The sequence below is a fragment of the Cataglyphis hispanica genome, chromosome 10, assembly GCF_021464435.1.
Source record: "Cataglyphis hispanica isolate Lineage 1 chromosome 10, ULB_Chis1_1.0, whole genome shotgun sequence".
Lineage (NCBI taxonomy): Eukaryota > Metazoa > Arthropoda > Insecta > Hymenoptera > Formicidae > Cataglyphis > Cataglyphis hispanica.
The window spans coordinates 6260064-6279863 of NC_065963.1; the positions used below are offsets into that span (position 1 = coordinate 6260064).

The following is a 19800-nucleotide window of genomic DNA, read 5'->3' on the forward strand; positions in this document are numbered from 1 at the left end:
TCCACTAAGCCGTCTCTGTCATCCTTCGAGAAGACAGACGATTTATGCTCGCCTACCACTTTTGTATGGTGTCCAATAGCGATTGCCGACGTTCATGATTTCCTGATATAGTTGGGACGCTTATGGGTTACACAGGGTTTCCTAGGAGACGGGAAAGAGACCCCGGTCGACCATGACCCGAATCAACTGGATGACTATTCGATCGATGAATACTCTCGACATAAATGCCGAAATGCCGCATTACATACTTATATCGTATAAAGGCTGATAAAGACAACGCACAAATAAAGGCAACGACGCGTGAATACGCGAACGAGATCATACCTATAATGGGTACGTATGAATATTAATTACACCGCAGGTGACAACGTTCAGGCACTCATCAGCCTGCAGGAGGTCTCCAGGCACCCGAGCCGAATAAGGCGCCAACCCTAAAAACCCTTCGATATAACTGCGAAAAAGATAGTCGTTCAATTGAATAAAATAATATTCTCATAGGAAGAGAAATGGAGTTGATGCATTTTATCGATTTGAAGAATGATTCTACGTGTCATAAAAATGGATAGAAATCTAGATAAAAGTAAATCACTGCGATGAAAGGCGCACGAATGTTTATGTGAATTAATTTACGCATATGATTTAAAATATTGAAAAAGTAATTTTACTTTGATTATACCTTATTATTAAGCTATCTCAAGATATATGATACGTAGCACATATCTGTCATAGGTTCTTTGTAAATTCAATCTATCTACGTAAATGGTTTTTATGAAACCAAGCTTTTTCTAAAACGCTGATGTAAAAAAAAAAGCTATTTCTTTGTAAAACAGTAGATTTTGCGATGTAATTACAATCTTAATTTGAAAGTCTTTAATCAAATGAAATATTTATTTATTTATATTTATATATGGGAAATGAGGTCTTTTTATTATAAAAGAATAAATGTAAATTACAAGTATTATTACAAATATTACATGAATATTATTATAATATCTCGATATTGAAAGAATTCTCCGTCTTTATCAATTTGATTTCTAACATATATTCGTGCGTGTGTAAAAGCAGAAAAACAAAATTATTTTAAAAAAAATCAAGAAGCGCATTTATCACGCAAAACGCTTAATACAATTCAATTTTCTTCCGAGATGCAAACGTAACGAAGCCCGTATAGCGAGACATGCACGCAACATCCGATCCAACGGTTTATATTTAGCACCTCGAGGCTTCTCGTCGCTTCGTGCCTCGGTGCGATGTCATTGACCTTGGAAGCGCGCGGATTCTCGTTGCGGGCCGAAAGCGAGGTGAACCGGATTTCTCGCGCGGATGTTACCCTGTGAAAAAAGCGTGGGTGGAATCCCGACGAGGCGAACCCTTTCGCTCCAACCCTGGCGACCTCGGAGGAGAGAATCGCATAGCGAAGAGATGAATTCCCAAGCTTCGCGACGCGTCGTCGACGGGGCTCTCTCTCTCTTTCTCCTCCTCCTCCTCCTCCTCCTCCTCCTCCTCCTCCTCCTTCTCCTTCTCCTGTTCCTCTTCGAGTCTTCTCGCGTCCTCGTTCGACGACGGGCGGACGAGGCGCCCGGGAGAAACGATAGTTTCCGAGGAGCGACAGCGACGATCAGAGAAGCATGACTCCCTAAGGACGACCGATCGATCGCGCGCGAACGTATGGAACGCGGCAACGCGACTTTCTCGCGCCGGATGCTCGCCTGCTGCGAATATGTGAATATATTTTATTCAACCCTTTCCCTCGGGCGTGGGATTAAATTATTCCCGCCGCGGGGTTGCCGCCGATGACTCTCTCCTTGTCGCAATCGAGAGCAGCAGTCCTTTCCGGAGCGTCGAGAAGAATTAGTCTTATAAACCCGTTTCGTTGTTCAAAGAAAGAAGGATATTTTATTCTATGAATCGTTACTGTTGTGATTTAAATAAAATATATATATATATATATATATATATATATATATATATATGTATATACGTATGTATGTATGTATGTAAAAAAGTTGATACTACAGAATATCTTTCGCATAAATAAGGAAAAACTTGAGAAAAATAATACGATATAATAATATATAAAAAATAAAATGAGAAATAGCAAATGAGTACAGATAATATAGATATAGTTTCTATAAAGAGAAATAAGTCCAAAAGATATATAGATACTACCGACACTACATTAAAGATATGAGTATATTATTAAAATCTTATTATTAAAATTTCATTCATTTATAATAAAGATAAAAAAGCAAAATTAAAGTAATTAACTTAAATAGATGAAGTAACACAATATAATTTTATAATAACAAACTTAATATATTTATTGTATACCAAGTAAAATGTAAGAAACAACATAGGTACACAACAGAGATGATTAATTTAACTCGTGATGATTAATTTCATTGTCGGTGACCTCGTCGCGTTTCCGTTGAATCCGCGGATATTCTCGATATCGCTCCGCTCGGTCGCACCTCGAGCGAGGAGAGAGCTGACCGACGTAAAAGAATAGCGTACACTCGAGATATCGTGTGGGACAGACGGCATCTCGGAAAGACGATGACCGGCGGCGACGCGACGATGGCCGGTGTGTGTCAGCGATGCGTGTGCGTGATGACGGCGGGCGGCGCATACTATCACGCGACGACTCGAGGCCTCGCGGGAATTTCGTACGACCACCCGGCCGCTTCTGCTAGCCTGGGAACGGGGGATCAAACCAATAGACTGCCGATAGCCTTTTCCAATTATCGGGACGATTGATTACCGCACCGTCGTCGTTGTCAACGATCGAACGAGAAAGAGAGTGACGCCTGGATTGGAGTAGCCGGCCTCCTTGCCTCCTTCGCCAGGATTCTTGCCTGTTCCGCGCCCATGTTATTGATGCCATCGATCTGACGACCGTCGTCCTGCGATAGCCTATGGCGAGTTTAATTAGCGAATGTGTTAATTAGATTAGCCGAGAGAGTGTTTGGCCGCTCGCGGAAATTCCGAACTGGTTTCGCAAGTGACGAAGCGAAGAGGTTCCTCGAAGGAGTCAGGAATCCGTGAAACATTATGCATGTGAATGCAGGTTTGGCATTCGTTAGTGCTTATGTACTATATCGATTGTTAAGATTTTGTAATGTCTTTCGATTAATCTTCAATGATTAGACGAGTTCTTTTTTTATGCATTTATTTTGAATTTAAATCAGATAAGTAACAAACATTAATCTTTTATAACGAAAACGTATAAATTCTTGAAAGACATTTTCTAAAATATTTTCTATATTATTAACATTAATAAATTTAGAAACCGACGACACGATATGTCGCACGTATCTTTATTACTTCCCCGCTTAAAGCCGCTTATTTGACGTGGAAATTTCTCTCGCGAAAAATCTGCAATATCCCTTTCAGGAATTACCTTTACGCGTAACGGGGCGCGTAAATAAATCAATAAACCGAACAACATGGGTATATGAAGTTATCGAAGCTCCTGGTTGCGTTACCGCTGTCCATCCTGCCAACTCCCGGAAGGGTCGACGAGGGGTGTGTTTGGGAGCAACGACCCCACGAATATTAGGAGACCTTCTGCCATCTCATGATATCCCTGTCGCGATGTGTGGCTCGAAGCACTTGAAAGACTAACTCTTTCCTTCTGTCTTACAATCCCCGTTCTCATATGTGAAGGCGACGCGCCGCGGCTCCCGATCTCGTCGGCCGTGCTCGACTCCCCTTTTCCCTCCCCCGTCCTTCCCCCGCCCCTCTTCTTCGTCCCGGAGTCGAGTTTCTTACAGCGATTTCTTCGGGCGATTTTAAAAGTCTTGGACGCGTCGCCGTCTATCAGGAGCGACGCATCGCCGACCGCATCGGGGACACGCACGTTTTCCACACACATGCACGCGATTGCGCGCGCGTACGAACGGGAAATGATAGGAAAGTTCGATTTTCCCGGCCAGCTCATGTTGCTCTGATAGTGCCGGAAGCGGCCGATTGATTGGAAACCACCCACCCAGGGAACGAACGGATTACGCCTGATCGCCGCACCCGAAATCGATCGGGGAGGGGGAGGGGGCGGGGGGGACGATCGTACATCCCCGCGCACCATGCCATCCTGGTGTGGAAAAAAAAATCGGAGAAAGCTCCGACGGATGACAAGTGACGTGATATTCAGTTTCTTGATAAACGTCGTGAATTTGGGCAAATAATTATTGTAGAATGCGTGATTCGAATACTTGAGAGAAATGTGTATGTATAAATATTTATTTAGAAAGAAGTGACATTAAAAATATAAATGTATAATTATATTGATAAACACTAAATTAGAAATGTATGAGCATGATGTAGAATTTGATTGTCAGAACGCTTATTTTAATAATAGAAACAGCATCAGATCTGACATAAACTTGAACTATTTTTTCACTTTCAACAATATAAAAATAGAAATATATTAATTAATCCGCGAATAAAAAAAAAATAATATTCTGTCACCCCGCGCATCAAGATAAATTCATTGAAAATTAAAAACGCAGCATACATGTAATGATATTTATAACTTAATACGCGATAAATTGCGACATTGAATTAAGTACCGCATACGCTTTTTATCTCTATATAAAATAGCGTGTAAGAAAGAATAGACACACGGGTTATATAGCACGATCGATCGGTCGCCTCTCGATAGGCTTTCGCCTTGCTTTCTGCTTCCCTGACAGTTCGTTTACCCTGCCGATAATCCTCCTCCATCCGCTAATAATCCGACCAATTATACTGCGATACGAAACCGTGACCGTGTGCCAATCGTCGTAATGGGATATAATGATAATCTCGCGAACAAAGGAAACTGGTAGAAAATCCTAGGGTTGCATGCGTCGATAGGTGGTAGTCCTTTCTTCTCTGTAACGCACGCGTCGAACAAGGGCAGGCGCGATCCACATACAAGCGTTTATTAGGGTCCGGAGAATGCCGTCGAGTGACGACATCACGTTTATAATTATAATAGTATTAAAAACCGTCGTCGCGCGACATCATTTTATCCGTGCGTCAAACGCGTTTGCGCTCATTATTTATCACTGTCACTGTGTTGTATGCGTAAAATATATACTATTCCGTAAATTAATCTTGTCACCGAGAATGTGTTTCGTAAATCATAACTTTTTTACAATTCACATGCTTTATGATGTTGGAATAAATTGCACAATTGCAATTTACTCCGTGTACTTGTATGTCGGTTTTCTCTTTCCACGAAATGACAGATTTTCTATCTCTTTAAAATTATCATTAGCAATGTAATAGATTTTGAAAAATTGCTACTAGTTTGTTCTTTAGTAGAAAATGACAATATTTTGCAAGAGTTGCACATGTATGTATATAATAATAAAAACATAATTTTTGTTGCGAATTCTTTGATTTAAATGATAAAATAGTTGAATATTTTCACAATCGTAGTTATTCTATTTATCTTTCTCTTACGTATCTTTTAGATTCATTTTCATATTTTATTACATCCATTTTATATTTTATTAGATCATGCTGATTCGTTATCTTTACGTCATAAAATAAATGCACATCTCTTTTATTATTCTTTTCTTAATACATAATATTTAAAATAATATTACAAATATAATGTAACAAATTATATTATAATATATATATATATATGCGATTCTGGAAAACATTATTTCAAATAAAAACAGACATTTCTTTTTTAGAAGCATTACTTTAATTAATAACTTCTCTTTCAGTTGTATTTCTAATAAACATTTTCTACGTATTTATTCTTAAGAGTACTAAAAAAATATGACTTTTTAACGTGATTTTTAAATCAATTATTTAAAAATGGCAAATTTTTTTTTAAATAATCATTTTTGATAGTCTACATTTGAAACGTGTCTATTACCGAACGATTTATTAAATACTTATCGATTTAATTTTCTCAACGTATACGTACGTATATCGTCTCTCGATCACGTATATGCGAACAAAAATTTGTTGTAAATTTCGAACGATAGTTTGTGCCTCGGGTGCGAGTCGTCGAGGTCGAGGAGCCACCGCAATTAGAAGCGGCGGCCGGCATTCGTAAAGGGGGAGCAAATGCCGAATCGCCTCCTCGACCTCCTGATCGCCGGATAGAGTTTCTACGAATGTTCCGTTACCGCCCACAACCCTTTCGCCGTTTCTCCGCGTTCATCGAGTGCGATTTCCGCGCGGGACATTTCGCGCGAAATTAAACCCAGCCGGCGCGTCGGCTAATATGAATCGAACGCGGAGCGTACGAACGAACGTCTTTGTATATGCACTCTGAGCGGAACAGGCCACGATCGATAGCAACCCTATTGAGGGGTAGTGTTCCCCCGATGGTAGGAAAGATGGCGGAGTTTGAACGCCTCCAGATACTCGGACATTATGACATCCTGATCGTTGTCACCGCATTCCTTTTATGCGAAATTACTCAAGCGAAACGACCGCAACCGGCGGGGAAGCAACTTGACAGATTTCAATTAGCTTTACCACTCGGAGAGTCACGCCACGCTTTAATCCCTTTAGCAAATCATCAAATTAAAATATTGTTTCAATCATTTTTAACCGTTTAGACGCTACTGTACTTTGAACAAACAGGAAATTGTTGATAAAGTTATGATGTACAAATCATTTTTTATCAATTTCTTGTTGTATCATAAGATAAATACGATGATATGAGAGATTCTGACAGGGTCTATGAAACATTTCGCAGTAATGAATAAAGCCATCGCGCTGATGGCACGGAGCGGAGGACGACCCAACACGCCAACGCCCATCGATAATATCCCCACGTCGACCACGACAGCAAGATCGATCGCGACCAGCGACCGAAAGCAGACATGCTGCCCTGTTACGGCACACCAAGATTCTTTTGTTCTCGATTGATTGACCCAGGTCGCGGTCAGATTCTTTGGTCGTGAACGCGACAGTTAGTTCGGGGTGGCGTTCCCCGATCAATCGATCCGACGGTTTCTCCGGACTCATATTACCCTGTCACACGGAGAAGTCGCTCCATTGTCCTCGGCTTTCTTGGTGCCTATCAAGACGCTCGTTTACGGTCGTTTTCGCCGTCTCGATGGACACAAAGAGAGAGAGAGAGAGAAAGCAAGAGAGAGAGAGAGAGAGAGAAAATTGTGACACTATGGATACCGGAAACCGTTTGTTCTCATGAAACTCGTACTTCGCTCGCACAATGAGAAATATCCTGCCGAGAGAGAATGCAGTGGGCTTACTATTGATTCCTCTGCTTCTTTTTCTTCCTTTCGGACGACATACAATATAAGAGATAAATATAGATACACAGACATAGATGAACCGAGAATAACCCGGACACGTGGTGGACACGCTGAGAAAAATTATCTTCATACGTTCGGATCCTCTCTCTATGCTCCTTTCAAATGCTAACTCCATCGCGATCATTCACTCCTTGCACCCGCTTTCTGCAAATTACTCCTCGCTCATGACGCCCTGATACCTAACGATACCCACCTGGTCGTTGATTGACGACGATCGATTGGACTGGTTTGGACGAGGGGAATCTATGATTGACGCGACCTTTCAAATCGGGATCTCGCTCGAGAACCAACTCGAATCGGGATCTTGCTTGAGAAGATATCCGATAAGAGTGAGTCGTGATCCTTTCGACCCTAAATCATCCTCATAAAATAATGATGAAATAATTAGAATGAGTCTGTCAAAGTGCATCGTTTCATCGTATTATAATAAGATTTTAAATGCATTTTTTTAATAAATAACGTTTTTTGTATGACGCACCTAATACAATAATTTAATACGAGAATTTAAAGATGATCGAGTAATATTTTTGGCTGAAAAAGACTAGAATGTTTGAATTTGTCCTGTTTGTCTATAAAACAAGTAAAGAAATATCTAAACAAAATACAAAGATTCGAAAAAGTGCCTAACGAAGATCAATTATTATTTTACACCACTAGTATACAGTTTACAATAGCTTACTAATTTATTTTTGCTTTAATTTTTATAAGTTTTATAAGTTTACATATTTATAAAAATAATATTTAATGTGCTTTATATAGATAGATTTTTAAAAAAAGATGTGAACATCTAAAACACACATGACAAAATTTTCACAAAATTTTTTTAGGAAAGATGTACATAATATACATATATATTTACATAAAGAAAAATTCTCTTTATTGCTATATGTTTTTATCTGGAGTATTTTTTCACATGGTTTTTTAGAAAAACAGAATATAATACAATACTATCAGACATATGGAGCCTACAGTAATTAAATCGACAATAAAAATCTCATATTATAATTACATACTACTGACATTCCGATTTCAGAAATATAATCAATACGATAAAAATATGATTTTTCAATATATATATATATATATATATATATATAATATTATTATATATATATAAATATATATTTATATATAATACATATACATGTATGTGTATGTATACATTTATAATAAGTTTATACATAGAGATCGTTTTTTTGCGATTTAAAAATAATAATCGGTTCTATATGATAAAAAATTTTTATATGTTCAAGTATGATTCAAAATTACAATTAAACAGATAGAATAATAAATTATATATTAATTTATACTCTGTAGAATTTCTTTTCTTTTAAGTTGTTAGCAACTTTGACTAAAGTTATATTATTATCTTTTAAGAAAAAAATATTTTGAGTTACAGAAACAAATGAAATAGGGAAAGTAAAATATATAACTTACATTCAAGTATATCTATTATAAATGAAAAAAACTTTCTCTTTTTCTTTCTATACTTATATAATTTCAATTATAGAGTTCTTTCTTTATCAATACTTGAACACTCATCTAAAAACATTGACAAATGTGAGAAACTGTCTTTGTAAAACGGTATTTAATATAATTAATAATAAAATAGTTTTTGTACCGAATCGCATCTATACTCGTTCAAATCTTATATATACATTTGTCAATAATAATTATTAATAATAATCCACACACTAAGTCAATTTTATTTAACTTTTATCAAGAATATTAATAGTATTATTCTAAATCTGAATTTCTTCTTCGATTGTTTTGACTTTCAAATTTCTTTAAACGTTCTTCTTTTATTAGTCAAAATTATTGATAAAAACCATCAAACTTAAACAAAATCTTGTAGCTTTTGGAGATACCGTCTCGATTTCTCTCTCTTAATGTTTTTCTTTGATCCTTAGATCCATAGGCTTCTCAACAATCTCCAGATCTGTTTGCGTAGACTTATCTGCAAAATTGTTTGCCTGTTTATCGCGATCATGTACCGCCATCCGTTCAGTTTCAGTTGGTATTTTTATACAATAAGGTCGAAAGTTTGTTGAAATGTAAGTGCTTGATCTCATTTCGAATTTGAGAAGCCATTCTAGTATTTCACTTTGATGCCATCTTCTTGGATATATTCTCTCTCTGCTTTTAACGTATTGATTTGCTAAACTCAACAATTGTACCATCGCGCACAATTGGCAAAAGCAATATGGTTGAGCAATCTCTTTCCAGTCCGATAAATCTTTCAATAAGGAAATTTCTTCACTAATTGTAAAAATTGCTGCACGTTCAATAGGTCTCTCGTATACGTACTGTGCAGCATTCTCTGCGCTGTTGTGCTCCAAAAAGAGACTAATTTCTCTCATCAGAACTTTTTCACTAATTTTATAATATTTTACAGCGGCTTCTAGAGTGGATTCTTCACTTAAATATTCCTTCACTGCTGATTCATATTTAGTTTTTAATTCATAATATAATCCCATTTTTCTTACGAGCATTATTTTACGTTTTAAAATTCTTTTATCAATTCCATAGCATTTTGCAGCGTCTCGCAGATTCTTTTCTCCATTTAAAACTGCTTTTGCTGCTGCCTCGCGTTTATATCTTAATTTTAGCTGATCTTTAATTCTTTGGATATGAGACATTATAATAACCTACAAAAAAAGTAAAAAAAAAAAAATTAAAAAATTAAAACACGCTATATAATAAATAAAGAAATTATTATGTACGATAAAAATTGTTAAGTTTGTTAAGTTTGTTCTCGCGATTCTCGCTTTACGATATCTCAACTATTTTTTTTTTTTTTTCACGACTACATCTATCGACATTCAAAGATATATTCTTTCTTAAAACAAAATGTTTCGCAAATATTAAAACTAATAATTCTCGCAGCATATTTAAATCTGAAGAAAACTCTTCCAAATATTAAATAATTAACGTAAAAGAGATATTTACCAAATAGATATGAAAACACAAGTGTATCTGGATGCGAATAATAAACAACTACGTGAAACGCATGTTGTTTTGATTCTATTGTAAATATAAGCTCACTGAAAAGCAATGTCATTGTACGGCCAAACTTAAAAATTGTTTAATGCTTTATTATATATCTCAACAGATTAATAGTATATTATTTGTAGATACAATATATATATATATATATATATATATATATATATATATATATATGTGTGTGTGTATATATACATTTTCTTAAAACAAAATTTTTCAAAACAATATATGAAATAACACATTACCATTGCATTAGAATCTCACAGTAAATTTGAACTTCTTTCGAAAAAGTCTCTTATTAAATAATAATTATGAAATAATATAATTAAAATAAAATGATATTTACGTCAAAAATTTGCGTTGAATCATACTTTACTTGCGGATCAATTAAATCCCAAGACTTGGTTTCGAAATTTTTTTTTATCGGGACGTATCTTCTTTGCAAGTAGATTTATCGCAGCAGATTTTAAAAATTTATTTTCCATGTCTCTATTTTGAACTCATAGAACCAGCTTTCATTCGTTTCTTGACTCAGGTTACATTTATCAGAAAGCTTTCCCTTTGGTCGGGCGAATGGAAAGGCGATACTAACGAAATATTTCCATATACATAAATTATATATAAATAAGCAAAAACAAAATGATTGAGACCTTTTTTTCCATAATTTCCCCTGCAACGAAAATTTCTCAAGGCAATTTCCGTCTGCCATAAGTAAGGGTCGTCACTTTATCGAACGGAAAATCTTCAATTGTCGGTTTCTGCCACGAAAGCCAACTGGCCCCCGAAGCTTCCTTCGCACGATCATGTCGCCCTAATACCGTTGACATCTGCGCGATTTATCTTTCTTTATCCGAGACAAATTGAATTCGTTGCGCTAAAGCGGTGAATATGTCGTTAAGTCTCCGGAAGAATTTCCAATGGCAGACATCGTTATTGGCGATTAACATCACCATATTGCTGATTGTATTATTGTTAACAATAATAACAAAAATAAAAACGTCGAACGCACAAAATGACTAATATACACAGCGCTCTTAAAAATAAAATAATTAAAAATGGTCATTATATAAAAACTTTAATTATTATTCCACAGATAAAAGGAAAATGTGATAATTCTTTTAAAATTATTATTTTACTTAGTAATGTCAATTATTGCGTTTCAGATAAATATTTTTTTCCACATTCGTACATCTATTATTCCAGTAGAAGATAAATATTCAAATAAAACGAGCGTTATTATACTTAAAAATAATTCTTTTCGAAACAAAGAAAGCAAAGACGAGAAGGGAAGAGAAAAGAAGAGGAAAGAGGGTCTGCATCTTTGAAACATATGCATCTCTATCGGCGATAGCGCATTATGCGTGTCGTCTGTGACACATGGCACGTCGATACGCGCTTCGTCGTGTGGTATCAGCGCCAAGAGACGTCCTCGGTCTCCAGGAGATCAGAAAGCCGACCGCGGCTACAGGTCACTGCTGCGTCTCGCCATCATAATATCCTAATATTCTCGATGTCTGTTCGTTTCTGTCCGCGGACAAACCTGGATAATTTACGAGGCCATCGACCGCGACCGACACCGCTCGGTTGTGTAGTCTGCGCATGATGGGAGATAACTGATAACCGATAATCGAAACACGTGCGTAATCAAGATAAAATCTCAACTAGCGATGCTTATCAGCTTTTTCATATAAAGTCGAAGCATTAATGAGTTCATTGTCAAAGAGAGTATCAAGAAGCTGAGAGAAGATTAATTGGATCATTCGAATTAAGGTGATTGAAGATTTTTCCAACCGGGCTGACACAGACCGACCGGTTTTGGTCGGAAATATAGGGCGATCGGATGATGATATCCTGGTATCGTTGACATCCTTGCCACGAGGCAAACGCAATTTTATTTATAATAAGCCCATCATCAATCGCGTAGCGTCTCGACGCGATGATTCAAAGAGCTCGGTAAGGGAGTTTCTCACGATGGATCTTGGAGCTTTCTGAATCCTGGTTTCCTGATTCCGCGTTCTTCCGTGCTCGAGAAAAAAGACGCACTTTTCGACGCATTGCCGACAAGGTTTTCGGCAGTCTTTGACGTGAGTTCGTTCGCACTCGTCAAAGAGACGCGCATCAGAAATCGGCATAGTAATTAATTGGAATAAGAGGAGTTTGCAAGGTTTGTGCGATTCAAATACTTTTTTCTTCTCTTCTTGTAGAAAAATTTATATTAATCTGTACTAATAATAAAAACAATTTCATGCTAATCGTGTGCGTGTTAATACAACACATAACTTTGTAAAGCAATTGAAGAAAATTTATCGAGAACCGCAGTAGGTTTGCTTTCCGTTTAACAAAGAGATAAATTCGCAAACAAAAGTGCACTTTCGTGATGAAAAGTATCGAGCGCAAAATTGATATTTTCCATAAATCGATATACGAAATAAGCGTACACCCTGGCGAATCGCATCCTATCCCACTTTTCATGCTAGCCGCGAACCACAATCATGCCATGATTTCCTGATCGAGTCATCCGAAAGTTGATAAAAAACACAAAGGTTTCGATGACAGTTTAAAATTGCGCGAAGTCATTCATTATCGTAGAATCAATCGCAATGAAAATCGATCGAGCCGTTTATCATTTTTCATCCCATTTGATCTCGAAGACGGGAGTCAAATGGAGTTTAAGTCGCAAGTTCTACTTTCATCTCTTTTCGTTTTTACAATTCGTAAGGAAAGTTCTCGCCCTACGGCTCCGCTTTAGGGCCCATAATCACCCTAATCGCTCCTCCAGCGCACGCTATCCTCCACGCGAAGATGATTGCCTAATTCCATCTTCCTCGTTGCCAATTAGTATTCATACGCAGTCGTGCACGCCCCCGGCACGAGGAAAGCTAGCTTTCATTCTCACGAACGATGACGCGAACCTTTTGTCGGCGACGACACGGTAAACAAAGGAACAAGGGATCACGGGCGAATCGCTTAACGCTGATTTAAAGATAAACTAACGCAACAGGAATGCAGGAGTCGCGAGGGGCAACCCCGCGTGGCCGTGAAATTCCGCGAGGCACCCTCTTGTAGTGTGCCGTGTGCTCGAACCCTTTTATGGGAGAATTCACGACTCTTAATCCTTAAAGGGCATACGCCTACGCACTTTTATTAGGGGACCATGAAGAAAGGACTGGTCGAAACACGTGCGGAAGCCCTTCGGCAGTTCTGAGAAAGGGATCCGCCCTCCCGTAACAACCCTCCCGTACATGGCGTATTAAACGAACTTTCCGGAACAACGTTAATGTAATATAACGTTGCGAGAGAAAACCGCCTATGCAGCGCGATATATGCACGCACCGAGAGAGCGCAAGAGTCTCGGCTTGCGGTGATACATCGGCGAATTTGGAATGTGCATTGATACAAAAATAATATATACATATGTGTGAATAATATATATATATATATATATATATACATATCTCGTGATCGTTAATATAATATTTTACGGTACGCAGCAGGGCCTCGGGAAAATTGCATCGCTTGCAAAGATCGCGTATGCGTATCGAGCAATAGTACGCAGCGCGATCATCATTGATATATGGAATTTGTTTTGTGAAAGATCGTAATAGCGATATATGCGGGTTGTGTTATAGATAAAGGAGAGAGATACACATATAAAATCGCGATCGACTCTCGGCGCCCAAGGATAGCTTATCCATGCGGTTTCGCCAAGGGCTTCGAAAAGTGAAAGTCAAATCAGCGTTGAAGTTTAACAGGATATCATGAACCGGTCGACAAATTTTTGAGATCGATCTCCCGATAGCCGAGAGCGAGCATATCACACACGACTCACCAATGGAAGATGATTTATCGTGACATCTTCAACTGTATTTTATCAACGGTAAATTATTAATATAAGAAGGAAAAAACGAGAATGTGGAAACTATAAGATCCGCTACTTTCCACGATACACGTGTGTATGGTAATTATAAACACTTGCACTAAAATTTTAGAGAACCCGTTATAAAATATGGGACCGTAAAATCAACAAGCTTTATTTTAGTAAAATTAATTTTTTTTTTTTATCTATAAAATAAAACATTCTACTTTTTCTTCGGATGGAGAAATAAAATCTTGTAGATTATGAGAGATCTCTACATCTCAAAATTTCGATCTTAATTTAGAATCAAAAATTGTCCTCTCGTATATAATCCTTTGCATAATAATTCAGCGACATACAAACATATAGTCTTATTAATAATTTTTGATAATTAAAGGAAGAGATAAAAAGAGAGAGAGAGAGAGAGAGAGAGAGAGAGAGAGAGAGAGAAAGCAGCATATTCTGTATTCAGCTTTGCTTCTCTTACAATCAATATCTTACATATGTATAAAAAAAAGAGGAATTACATATGTATATATATATATATATATATCTCTCTAAATTGGATTTCCATAGTGCAGCCTGTCTAGAGAGCATTCTCGGGAATATGCTCTCCTAATCGATGTCATCAGCCGACTTCCCTTCGACGGCGACACGTTCGTTGTCGACGAAGGCGCGCGTTCCAGACGCGCCGTGGAATCACAATCGAGTCGCGCCTTTAGCGTCGCGCGAAGGGCCGTATTCACAGGGTCTTAGAACACGCATGTAAGTATTTTGGGGACTCTTCTCGGCCCTGTTACACCATAATCCCTACCGGAAGGGCGATGGCGCAACAACAGAGACTCCAGAGAGGGACAGGCCATCGAAAATCTAATCGCATGCTTAAATAATTATGTCGTCTGGCATTATCGTCTTTCTAGTAGAAACAGAATGAAAGAATAGACTCTTTTTTTTAAATATAATATTTATGTAGATGGAACTTTTGCTAAAAATTCACGTATTATTGCATTAATATATGTATACATCGTGGATTATTAAATATTATTATTTATTAAAGCGATAGAAAGATTATAATGTTAGAAAGTAATTTTATCTCTGATTCGATTATGCAAACTGGCATTTGTAAAAACATATTGCTGGAATTGTTGGTGAAAAAGTTTTTTCCGAATTTATTTCATGATTCGCGTGATTTTGATAGAAATAATCGATATTAAAATTCCATTAATCACCAGTTCTTTATCAGATTTTTCATCTCTCTTCCATATACATTTATATCATCAAAATTATTCCTCGCACATTGCATCTCTATTCGAATATTTGCTTTTCCATATACAGATTAATTCCTTATCAATCGCGATTAAAATTAAAATGCATTCGCGAAGGGCATGATTGCAGGCGATAAAGTTTCCACATCTTTTTATTTTTATATTTTTTTTTTGTTTTGTTTTTGTTTGACATTAGATTAAAATATTATCATTACAAGTGATTCTTAAAATCGACTGCAGCGTAAAAATTGATAATTATTTATATCTCGATTCTAAGATTTTAATCTGGCGAGAAATATCTTCTTAAAAGTAAATCGTTACATTATTCAAGTTTGTTGTTGAAAGAAAATCTAATGCATTCCGAATAGAAGGATAAATTTTTCTTAATCCACGCGCTTTTAATTACAGCTCGCGAGTACGGAATAGAACGCGCAGGCCGGAAGTGGTTTCACTTTGTTTAACGATGCGAAACGCACCATACGCACAAACAGCATGCGTCGTATCGCGTCGTCTCGCTACGCCGTTTTCATGTTCGCCTGATGAAAAAATGAAGTTCGTTTTGTATGATCCTTTTTTTCCTCCGATCCCGCAAAATTGCCGCTTAATTGTCCACGCGCTACGACGAGTTGAGCGGCGGGCGATTAATAATTTCGTCGCGTCGGTTTTTACACGTTGGATTCATCGCACGTTCAAAGGGTTACGCAACCCCAGACGGACACGTGTCGGCGAGTGGAACAGGATTTCATGAAGACGAACGAGGTGCTTGGATCGAAGTGCGCGACCCTATAAAGGCACGTTCGAGAAGCAAAGGGAATGGGATCACGAGGGGGCGACTAGAGCAGAGAAAATCCGACAAAAAAGATCGACCGAAAAGCAATCTGCGAATTTCTGAATTTCTAATCTCGTCTTCGAAGTCGACCATTTTTTTTTTTTTCTGTTCTTTATAATGATAGTAATCGTACATGAATCGTATCTTTAGTATTATAAATACTCTTCTCTTATCTCTCTGTGAGATTGAATTTCACGAAGGCGTCAAGTTGTGAATTTTATAAATATACGAAGTGCACGCAATCGATTGCAAAATTTAGAAAAATAATTTTTGTCGCGTCTCGTTTATCCCACTCGTATCGAATATTTGAAAAATCTCGTTTATCGTCTTGGACAAAAAGTCAACGGTAATGAAAATCAAAGTTGGCAACATTATTTACTGTTTGTACGATACGTTATTTTTCCACGAAACGAAATTACTGTAATTCACTCGGGATTCATTCAGATAACATATTGATTGAAGCAATTAAAACATTTATACATACATATATTGATTATATATTGAATTTTTTTTAACACAAATTCTACAGTTTTATCTACTTTCGAAAACAAATCCTCGTTCAATCGACCTACGTCCCGGCAACGCAATACGTTATCTGATGTACATTGCCCAGAATACGCGTTATTGCGAACGACGGCAAATCAACAGTGCAAAGTACAATCGTCACCGAAACACATTTGACGCACATGTCATTAAATAAAAATTTTTGACGCAGGAAGAGTCGGAAAGAGGGAAAAGAAAACAATTAATGTCTATGTTAAATTTATGTCATATTGATAAATATTTATTTAATAACATCGCAATTAAATATGCGTAAGTAATCTATCCTTTAACCAGACGCGATTTTTAATAATCAAGCATTAATAAATGAAACCGAGAAGACACGCAAAATAACGAGCGATTATTTAAATAAAAAAATAAAGATACGAATAATGGAAAAAATAGAAACTCTCTCTTTTAAGGTAGATCATAAATAGTTACATTGTCGGTGACGTTAATCACTTTTCGACCGAGCCCAGAAGACACCTTGCACGGAGGTGCGTGAATGACAGATGGGAATCGCAGGGCGCATGAATGATAGATGGGAATAAATGGATGGGGATTGGATAGGGCAATGTAACAGGGTAGCAAGGGTTGATAGGAGCGTTTCAAGGGTTCCTTCAAGGTCAAAGGAGGGGGCGGCGATCTGTCGTTCGTATCATTAAAGACCCACGTTATATACCATAGCTACCCACGCACGTGAATAACGTCTTTATATACGTTCGATTTCTCGTTTCTCTTTTTTGTCATCTCGCCATTTTCTTTCGAGCAATATATTATTTATGTAGTTATAATATCGACGAAATATTTTTCATTGCAATTCGACGAATCCGTCGGACTCGCATATACATATATATATATATATATATATATATATATATATATATATATATAGTATTTTAATAATAAATTTGATATTATAATTATATATGATCGTGCATTTAATATAATTCTAATTTTACAGGAAATATTTATGTAAAATAAATATACTTTGAGTCGTGAGTCTTTCAAAATTCATCGCGCTAAGATAAGGCTAGATGCAGTCGCGCAAGAATCGCGGCAAGATCGGAGCGCGGATCCTGTATCGCGAGCTTCGGGGGTTGCAACCCTTCCTCGAACGCGGCCCGCGCGCGGCTGTCATTCATACTTTTCGCGGTAATCACGATGCAACAGTCGTACGATTCGGTTACCAAGTCCGCAGAAACGGCCAGGAGTCCCGTCCTCGGCGGCGCGATTTCGCTAGACGTTTCCTGGGCAACGCGAGACGTTTCCTGGGTAACACGCGAGACATCTCGGGGGTGCGCGGTATTAGGGATTCACGATCGGTCAGGAGGCCGATTTTCAGCATCGCACGGGGGTGACTCGCGAAGGGGGATGTTTGGGGGATACGCGGGGCTTCGTTTACGCAGGCAGCGGCTCCGTCGGGGTCGACGGCACCCCATAGGGCGGCGCGCCAATTCTATGGCGTGCGTTACCGGCTCTCGACCCAACCCGTATATCGATCGGTTCGATACCTTTTTACGCCGGAAAAGGGCTCTTGTGTCCTGTCCCTAATGTTACGAGGCCCGCTCCGTATCCTGTTACCCGACGGATTTTGTATAACGAGGCGATGTTGTGTTTTGTTTAATCGCCGAGATAAATGTTTGCAAGAATCTGTTTTAGATGACGCGGTTTTTTCTTGGGGATTTTTCATACTGTTTACACACATATATATATGTATATTATTTATAAATAATCAACGCTCACATAAAGCGCATATATATAAGCATAATAAATGTGCATATGTGTGTGTGTGTGTGTGTGTGTGTAAGAGAAAGAGAGAGAGAAACAGTAAAGATTTATATAATTATTTAATTTACAATATTACATATATATAATTTTAGTCTTTTTCCAACATTATATACGTTTAAGAATGTGCTATAAATTTCCACAAAACCACAAAAAATTTAAATCGTTGTAATCGATGAATAAATCATTTTCTACCTTTGACAAATAAAGAATCGGATACAACAAGGCTCTCTCCTACACGTTTTCCTATACGATTAATTTTTGCTCTTACAGAAATTCTACAATCTTTTACGTGCGATCGCGGGAGCCTTAATGATGCGGAGAATGCTCATCACGCTACTTGAGACGAGGAGAAAACGAGGACGACTTTTTAACGAGCACCTTAAGTGGCTTTGATCCAGTTTAATTAGCCGCGAGCCGCTGGACCACCGCTGGATTTATCGTCTCGCATTGTCTGGGAAGAAACGCTCTTCCAGGAACAGGCGGCTACTACAAAAAGAGCGGTCCTTTTGAAGGCTCTCTCGACGACATCCCGTGGGATTCTATGAAAACAGTATTTCATTTAATGACTCGTTTCCAGACCGCTATGTTAGTCAAGGATCAACCAACCAGTCGACAAGAGCTTTCTATGTTCTTTCTAAATGTTCGGTGATGTTTCGGAGTACGATAGAAAATTGAGGAATTTAATGGAAAATGGAATAATTCGATTTTGAGAAATAATCTTGAGACTGTATAACTTGTTTTAAAATATTAATTGTCTCTGTAAGTATTTGTTATAAATGTATTTTTAATCACATAATTTCTAGTATTTCTGTGTACAAGAAAATAATATAAAACGCACACACGGTTAATGTACAAATATTTTTCAAAGACATTAATTGTATGAAAAGACAGAAAGAGACGTAAGATAAATTTATTTCTTGCAATAAATTTTTTCGCGATGGCTTGTAAATATAAATGACACACAGAAAATTCTTATTAAATTGAAATGGCCACCTCCTATTTCCATCTTAAAACCGGATAAGAGCACTTCGAGAAGGAGAACAGCTGAGCTCCTCCCAGAGTGGGGCGAAAACGCGTGAGATTCACATGGGTCAGTAGAAATTTGAGTGATTAGAGCCGATCAGTGAACTCGGGATCATCGAGGACGCTTGACCGTGACCGTGTCATCGCTTTCACGAGTACGTTCCGATATTTCCCATAACGTAATCAATTCGATTCGAT

At 37.6% G+C, this 19800-nt stretch overlaps 1 protein-coding gene across 1 annotated transcript; it reads right to left on the minus strand.

Annotated features, from left to right (window-relative positions):
- Nucleotides 1-8922: 8922 nt before the first annotated feature.
- On the minus strand, nt 8923-10352 carry LOC126852212 (uncharacterized). The gene is made up of 2 exons (XM_050596757.1): nt 10242-10352; nt 8923-9940 (listed from the first exon to the last, which is right to left on the minus strand). Exon 2 carries the CDS (start codon nt 9929-9931, stop codon nt 9179-9181), a length of 753 nt encoding a protein of 250 aa, XP_050452714.1. The 5' UTR covers nt 9932-9940; nt 10242-10352; the 3' UTR covers nt 8923-9178.
- Between the last annotated feature and the right edge of the window lie 9448 nt (nt 10353-19800).

What these genes read in the sequence shown, in the direction of transcription:
- LOC126852212 (XM_050596757.1), bottom strand. Translation starts at nt 9,931, where the DNA reads ATGTCTCATATCCAAAGAATTAAAGATCAGCTAAAATTAAGATATAAA.